Here is an 8,597-nt window from a genome sequence, read left to right as displayed (position 1 = left end):
CGTGATCTCTTTGGTGGTAAAGCCGGAGGAAGACTAGAATTATTTGTTATTTCCGTAATGCTTGGAGTCATAGATATAGAAACGCTATGAAAAGAAAAATATTTTGTGAATTATGATTATTGTACATAAGGATATCATAAGTGATGTTGAATATTTATAAGTGATTTACCTTGTGGTGTCATGCAAGTTAGTTACCGTATGAGCCATAAAAGAACAAGATTGAGTCGTAGTGAGTGCCATTTCATGTTGCTGCCATTCTGCTTGCATGGAATTGTAAGCTGCTACAGAATGACGAGTTCCAAGGCCAGAAATGAAGTCGTTGTTGCTGTGAGAGCAATTTCCAAACATCTCCATGTATGCCATAACTGTAATAAGTATAACAATAAATTACAAAATCCATCAAAAATGAGTTTAAATTTTGAGCGCGCGCGTGTGTGTGTAAAAATTACGATTACGAATCTTGAATGAAAGTTACATTATTTTTTATAATACATAATATGACTGGTTGGTTGACGCAAGCATGATATTTTTTGCTGCAAAAAGATATCAAAGCATACTGTGTATGAATTGAGTAAAGACACTGATGCAAAAGCAAACACTTGTATAATATCAGTATCGTTTGTGTAAAGACGCGTACGAGAAGAGATCAAACTCACTGGAGTAAATTGAACATTTCCACGATATCTCTCTTTTATTATTTACATAATAATTAAATATATCCATATTTTTATATAATTTATATTACACCCGTGAGATGAGTCAAATCGTAAGCTGTAATTAAGGCCGAGAATAAAATAATTCTATTTAAATATAAAATAGAGAATGATAGAGATCATTGTATGTTTGGCAGTATATAAAAATGAAGCTAACAATATAAAATGCCATGCCAAAATAAGCCCGGATCTTAATTCATGTACATACATAATCGTGGAAAATGAAAGACTTTCGTTTTGGCGTGAAAGTGTTTGCTAAGTGTAGTCGATTAATGTGGGCGGCATCCCACTTACCAGAATATGCCACTGATTGGAACACTGGGGATACAAAACATTGCATCAGTTTTTTTTTCTTTTTTTTCTTTTTCTTTTTTTTTCCCGCTATGGGACTAAGAATATCTACAAATTTATATTTTGATATCATTTAAGGTACTTTCACAAGTCGTCACTTCTTTAACTCTCTGTCAAAGTTTTTTTTTCTTTTTTTTTTTCTTTTCTTTTTTTTAATATCACAAGAGCTTAAACACATTAATTTAAGTAACGAAGCTCCAACGATGTTGCAAGTGCAAAGCTTAAACGCTATTATATCGTCGTTTTTCACATTTCTTAATGTCTTATATTGAATTTTTAAGTAACTTACTATGTTTTTTTTTCAGCGGAAGAGGTGGTGGTTTATTGGTATCCGAGCTATCGCCGTTACTGGTATGCAAACTGCAAGTAGACAAATGTTCATTTTCAGGTACATTGTCGTATTGCGAAGGTTGACGTTCTCTTCTCCGTTTAGATCGTTTTTCTGGTAATGCAGGTGGTATTCCATTAGCATCGGATATATTAATTGATTCCATTTCCTACGTATAATAGAAATAACATTTGTATAGAAATGTCTATTGTTAAGTTTATCAATGATGCGTATACTCTTACTCACATTTTTCAATTTTTCTAACATAACGGCGTCGCCACTTCCCGTTATATTCATATTATCCGTGGTACTTTTAGAGCTGCTCATTGTTTTTTGCATGAAAACAGAACCATTGCTATCAGATGTAAACTTTTGTTGATAAAGAGATTGTTGTTGGGTACTAAACGTTTGGGAACTATAACTGATACTGCTTTGTTGCGATGATCTTTTTGAAGTTGTACTAGAAGCAGTCGTGTAACTTTGAGAAGAACTTCTTTGAGAATGCATCGACACAAAACCGGATTCATGTGTTTGGGTTGAAAATCTTTCTATTTTTCCATCAATACCTGAAACACAATGATTCGAGGAATACAGTTGAATGTTGTATGATTTTATAATGGTTATTTCTTCTAACGGAGTTACACGATGTTAGTATTCCTTTTTATCCTTAAATGAAACGTTTGATCTCGTGGATTGATTAAGAAGAAAAAAATAAAATGATAGAACTGTTTCATCGATAATGAATCGAACGAATACAATTTTTTTTTTTCTTTTTTATACAAACATTAATTATCGACACACGTCTCACATGCATGTAATTATATTCTACACACCGGTGAACGGATTAAGAATTTCTTGGGGTGTTTGTTGTCCTAGTAACATAGTACTTGGTATACTGCTTTCAGAACTATCCCAACAAGCACAATTAGAGGTCCCATTAACTTGCATACCTAAGGTACCAGAGCGTATCGTCGAGTTACGAGATTATTCTTGATAATTTTCCACCAGCAAAAAATATCCTCTTAACGTTTATGGTCGATAAAAATTAAAGAAATGATACAAAAAATTAAATGATGATAATAATCTTTCATTATGACTTACTTTTAATGGTAGCTATAAGACTGAGATCCATACTATCATTGAGAGACTCATCGTTTGGTCCCATGATCGCTCGAATTTCATCCTCGTCACGCGAATGATTTAAAGCAGAATCCAAACTACCAGCTGATGCACTTAAAATAGAAGAAGAGTCTTCCGGTGATCGACTACGCAAGGAAACTCTATCGAGACTAGATGCTAAGAAACTCTCAGACTCGTCGAGCAATTGTTGAGTTCTGGTTCTTCTTTTCGGTGGTAAAGGTGGTGGTGTACCTGACGAACTGTTTTCTTCGGAGAAGCATACGTTCGTTCTACAATCATTATTTTCGTAATGTTAAAAGTCAATAATTTGTATTTAATCATGACGTGGACAACATTGATCTAGTTTACCTATCAGGAAGAGGAGGTTTTGGTGGTGGACTCGAATCCCTTAAAATAGATTCAGAACTATGCGAACTTCGAACAAGACTATTGTTGGCAGCGGTCTGTTCTAAGATCTCTCTTTCCCTTGGTGTTAAAGGTATATCCGGCAGCGAGTTCCTCTGAGGAGCAAGTTCCAATCCATAACCCGATGCACTGAATCAATATTTACCAATGACAAATCTCTACCATCGATAAAAGGAAAGATTTAACAACAAAAACAACAACAACAACTACATCCTACCGATTGTTAATCGTAATGCTAACAGGTTTCTGTCGGTTAGAAATCTTCTCATGAGCAAGGGAAACCAAATTCTTAACTGCTTCTTCGACCAAACCGATAATATGGGTAACATTTTCGGTATCCAAAGCAGAAGATTGATCGCCGTGTAACAAGACATCGTCGCAAAGTTTCAATAACTGAGCGAGTGCTTGATAAACTTGATTGGTTGCGGATCCTAGCGTGGAACTGTGAAAAAAAAGGAGAATGTAAGTTAATTATAGACAAAATTCTCAACAATGAAAAAAAAATATATATATATATTTACCTATTTTCATAGAGAAGATAGGACTTGAGTACCGTGTGTATGGTAGTAACAGTGTCGAGAACCACTGTCCCATTACCTGGCAACATTTCCAATTTCTTTTTCGAGACAACATCCCGAAAATGCAGAAGAGCAAGCTGTACTTGTCTCACGTGGACATGCAAGTCTCGTAAAGGATTTTTTTCAAGACCAGCTGTATTATTACTATCCTTTCCTGACGATGACGACGATGTTCCACCTGTTCCAAGTCCAATTCCAGCAACTCCATTTTTATCACGCGGTGCTCGTGGCGACGAAGGTGAACTTGCTCGGCCGGCTCCTCCTACGACGCTCTCTGCGCCGCCTGCCCCTGTACCACCGCTACCCGGAGAACGCATGTGTGAAAGCTTCTCCAAAAAGTCCTCCTTAAAGGAGCGTGCTCGACGCGCGAGCTTACCGCCGCGCGCCTTTCCGTTTGAACGTTCCTCGTTGCTTTCTGTAATTTTATTTTTTTCTTTTTTAATTTATAGTTGTATAACAAAAGCCACCTTACTCTCTATTTCTCTGTATGTGTATCCGAAATAATTGTAAAGTTCTCATACCATTTTCAATGAATGCGCATCCTTTGTTTTTTCCTACTCTTTCAATAAAATTTACAATTCTTTTTTTGTATTTGATTTATGTTATTTGTCACTGATTAGTATAGTACACTATGGGTTTATATATATATATATATATATATATATATATATATATTGCGTTGTTAGTATTGTAACTATTATAATCAAGTTAGTAGTATCATTTACAAATGAAGCTTTGAAAAAATTAATTAATTAAGAAGTATGTCCTTTTTTTTATGGGTTATAAAAGATTGTTCTTTCTAATTCTTAGAAATGTTTACTCCAATCAGATAAAAAGTTTTACAAATAATTTCTTTTTATAGCGAATAATGGAACAAAGAAATGAAGAAAGAATGAAAACATCGTTGTATCTACGAGGAGGCTTTCGAAATAGCTTAAACACCGAAAGAGGATTATTCCAAGATGGTGCCTTCGGACAAGGAACTAAATTTAGTGTCGGAAGGCTGGAAGGAGCGACGAAAATACGATGAAATACTATGAAATACCAGAATGAAGAGAACATTCGAGTATACTTATAATATCTATTAGCATACTCAATTTCAACGATATTAAAAAAACGTATATTTTACTTTTAATCTTAACTAATTTCAATTGAAAAACCATGGTAATATCTTTTATATATATATATATATATATATAAACAATTTTTTCCTATTTGTTCGACATTAAATTATATGTTCATTTTGATTGGTATAAAAAATATGAAATATTTATGAAGATAATCTTTCACAAAGAAAGAATTAAAACGGTAGAAAAGGAACGAATGGAAAGTTTAAAGTATAACTTTAAGAATCTGAGTCATCGTCAAAGATGATGCAGTAATCACGTCACGTTCAAAAAGGAATGCGAATAAACGATATCGATCCTTGAGAACTATGAATTTCATTAATATTAAATCAAAAATATATTCCAAAATACCTCAAAATCAAACAAAAATGTCTAATTAATATCATTCCAATTATTACTTTAAATTGAAATAATAGATTAATAAGATGAGAAAATTAGCGGGAAAAAGCCCGCCATTTTTCAAATCATTTTCTTTTCTTTTCCTTTTTTAATCAAAGAAGTTTGTGATATAAAAATTACGTCACTAAGTACCACTCACTTGAAGAAGAGAAAACCACAAATTTTCTTGTTTATGAGTAAACAGATAGATGATGAGGAAAAAAAAATATATATATATGTATGTATGTATATATATATATATATATGTCACGTGATTCAGGAGGGAAATACAAGACAAGAAACGTCCGGATAGTAAGGCGTGTGCGCATCGACTGCTTAACTAACTTGGCTCATCGGCCCCCGTCGGTTGTATCCCTTCACCCCACCCACAAACCGTCGTCACAAGCAATATAGTCCCTCACTTTCTCTCTCTCTTTTACGTGTCAGCGTCTATATGTTTCTTTCTTTCTTTCTTTCTTTCTTTATTTCTTCTTCGCACATCCATGTCATCAACACATACACCACGCCTATTTTGCGTCTGTCATCCGATGCTTTTAAAGTGTGACGATAGTTCGGTTAAGGTTAAATACAAGACGCATTTGATATTCGAAGATAACGCATTGTATTTCTAAAGTGTCTATCATTTTTAACATTTACGATAATAACATTTGTTTCTTTTTTTTTACTTTTACTTATTACTTGTAAAGTGGTTTTGACATCGTTCATTTTTATTGTGATATTACAACTTCATTTTTTGTTTTGACTCATGTGGTTAAAGAATTATAAAACAAAAAATATCAATTTATAATGTTAACATGGATATGTGTAACTATTTAATTCCAAATATATCTCTCACATAATTCATTCAAGATCGTTAACATTCTTTTATCATTTATTGCAATATTATAACATTAATTATTATTTTGATTTCGTTTATCTAATCATTCATACTTTTGATAGTAACTTTTTAGTATAACCTTAATTATAGAAAACTTGTGCAAACAAAAAAGTATATATTTTAAGGAGTTAAATTATCGATTACCTTGCGTACTGCAGATCGAAAGCGAATCAGAGAAATCGTTATTGAGATCGGTCACGGCCAACAACAAAGGTACAGACGTATTCTTGAACGATCTTGATTTCGTCGAGGATTTCTTTTGTACGAAATAAGTTCGTACACGTCGTCTGAAGATTGGCGAATCAAGAAAAGATTCGTCATATTGTGGCATATCTGATCGCGAATCAATTTCTTTTTATTTAATAATATCGAAGAAATGTAATGTCAAGTAAAAATATGACGTAATCATGATGTCGCCATCTTCCAAACCAACTATTATTTTCGATTAATCGAAAGGAAAAGAGAAAATATATGCTCAAAATAATCTCCGATATTACCAACATTTTCATAATCTTTCAAAAACATAACGATAAACTTTACAATATTTTTCTTGTTATTTCTTATTATTTATTCGTTAATGACCGTATATATGTCTACTCTCTAAGGGTCATACATAACATTATCTTAATTTTCAAGTAAATTTTCAAATTCGCACTATTACTCGATGATTTAAGAATGATAAGAGAGATCAAATTAAAAGGAAAATAAGGAAAAGAAGAAGATCGAATTAAAAGGAAAATATCAGACACTAATTGAAAAGAAGCAGGTCGATTTATAAATCAATATTAAACTTGTCGAACCGACGACGATGTACCGACTACGTGTGGAGATTGGGGACTGTTAATATCTCTGACTTTGGCCGGGAATAAAGCTTTGTCTATTTTAGCGGGTCAACCAACGAGAGTGAGCGAGCGAGCGAGCGAGCGAGCGAGAGAGAGAGAGAGAGAGAGAGAGAGAGAGAGAGAGAGAGAGAGAGAGAGAGAGAGAGCGAGAGAGAGAGAAAGAGAGAGAGAGAGAGAGAGATGAGAAAAGTGTGTGCGATAAGGTGGGGGTGTTGCGAGGGGCAGAAGCAACAGCAGCAGCAGCAACAGTAAGCTCGAGGAGGGTTGGGGAAAGAGGTTAACATACCCACTTGTTTCTTCCTTTTCATTAAATAAGAAAAAAGAAGGAACGAGAATGATCAAGGTGACTGAGAAAAAGATTAAGAATCTTCGAATGATTTATTCGTTGATCGAGAGATGAATCCAAGAAATGTATTTTAGGAAACTTGGGAAAAAATTAACTTAACCTATAAATACAAAAAAAAATACGACGGGTCAATTTATTCGTATGAATTTCGTCAAAAACGATTTATTTATGGATCGATGGATGAATCATTAAAAAATTTATTTTCAAGAAAAAAGTTGACCTGACTCCTACATAAAAAGTAAAATATATATATATATATACATATATATATAAAATAACATGACAGGTCAAATTATCCGTACGAATCGATCTAAATCCGTCCCTAAAGGTAAGAAGATGTAACAATGAGGTGTAATAAAAGTTAGTAGGTTATCAAACATTTGATCGAACATCTCTTTCTCACGCATACATACATGAAATCTCTCGTAAATCAAAGCGCATATCAGTTTTGATAAGCTACATCTGTTAAAGTTCTTCGTTCGTGAATTAAACCTCCTATCCGCCGATAAAGTCTCTTATTCATCATTGGTAAAAAAGAAAGGGGAAGAAAAGCAGAAAAAAGGTACGTAAAGAAAATACTAATCAAGGATGATCCATCTTGAAACCTATGTAACAAGTATCAGCCATGATTGCGAATATAATTCAAGATGTTTAAAAGAATATGGTCAATAATAAATTAGCTTGTAACCAAAGAACATATGTTTTTGACGTTTGAACAGAAAGAAGAGCGTTCTTAAATAATAATCTTAAAGCCCTTTTAAAATTCATTGTTTGAAGGAAGATCGAAAAGGGTGATTATAGATAAAGCGAATAGTGGTTTAGTTTATAAGGGCGTTACCATTTCAATCTGAAAAGAATTTTGGATTACGATCGAGAGAAGCAAAGTTATCCTTTAACGTAGAGTCTTCGATGTTAAGTAAATGGGGATGCGAGGGAACTTGGGGGGAGGTGAAGGAGGGTTGCGCCGTCTTCGTCTGTCAAAAGATACATACGCGAGTTTCGCACGTAAGAGAAGGTAAAAAGTTGATCGAAGTGAGCTTACCTCCATGCTTGTCAGATTTTGGTGTGGAAGCCATCATAGTCGACCGTTCATTCGTATTTAAACGATATCACAGAGTCTCAACATTTTTGCAAACAGCCGCGTCGTGAGTTACGAAGCAGTGGCTGCCGCACTGTTTTCAGTCTGATATAAATCCGACTTGCACCGCTACATCTTCGTTCGTCGGCCATTTTTCAAGAGGCTCCAGGGGTAATAAACGCCATCTGCTGACGAATAATGATAAACTACGCCGACAAGATGGCCGACACAGTGTTCATCGCGGCGTACTGATCAGTGAACGTATTACTTTGAATCCTTCTACGTTTCTTACCGTGATAACGTGAGCTTATAAAAATTCTGAGGTACGAATCGTTTGCGATCAACTTCGCTCGTTTACAATCGTATAATATTTGTCTCGATAACTATTACGTATACGTTGTGTAGATCTTGAA

At 34.2% G+C, this 8,597-nt stretch overlaps 1 protein-coding gene across 7 annotated transcripts in view; it reads right to left on the bottom strand.

Moving 5' to 3' along the window:
* Nucleotides 1–8,291, bottom strand: part of C3G (C3G guanyl-nucleotide exchange factor) — a 10,902-nt gene extending 2,611 nt beyond the window's left edge. For 2 of the 7 annotated variants that reach the window (XM_035874763.2, XM_035874764.2), the window contains exons 1-11: nt 6,063–6,752; nt 3,459–3,930; nt 3,155–3,379; nt 2,881–3,066; nt 2,494–2,801; nt 2,226–2,342; nt 1,639–1,958; nt 1,354–1,561; nt 1,008–1,031; nt 170–365; nt 1–84 (exon numbers count right to left, since the gene is read on the bottom strand). The exon at nt 1–84 is cut by the window's left edge and continues 181 nt beyond it. In XM_035874763.2, the coding sequence (XP_035730656.2) occupies nt 1–84; nt 170–365; nt 1,008–1,031; nt 1,354–1,561; nt 1,639–1,958; nt 2,226–2,342; nt 2,494–2,801; nt 2,881–3,066; nt 3,155–3,379; nt 3,459–3,930; nt 6,063–6,249 (2,327 nt within the window). In that variant the 5' untranslated portion in view covers nt 6,250–6,752. Of the gene's footprint in view, nt 85–169; nt 366–1,007; nt 1,032–1,353; nt 1,562–1,638; nt 1,959–2,225; nt 2,343–2,493; nt 2,802–2,880; nt 3,067–3,154; nt 3,380–3,458; nt 3,931–5,180; nt 5,360–6,062; nt 6,753–8,148 lie in introns of those variants that run through there. The other 5 variants (XM_035874768.2, XM_035874770.2, XM_035874767.2 and 2 more) reach the window with 5 other exon arrangements.
* Between the last annotated feature and the right edge of the window lie 306 nt (nt 8,292–8,597).

The sequence above is a fragment of the Vespa mandarinia genome, chromosome 18 (genome assembly GCF_050613455.1).
Source record: "Vespa mandarinia isolate Hongniang chromosome 18, ASM5061345v1, whole genome shotgun sequence".
Taxonomy (NCBI): domain Eukaryota; kingdom Metazoa; phylum Arthropoda; class Insecta; order Hymenoptera; family Vespidae; genus Vespa; species Vespa mandarinia.
This window is presented reverse-complemented; position numbering and strand designations above follow the sequence as displayed.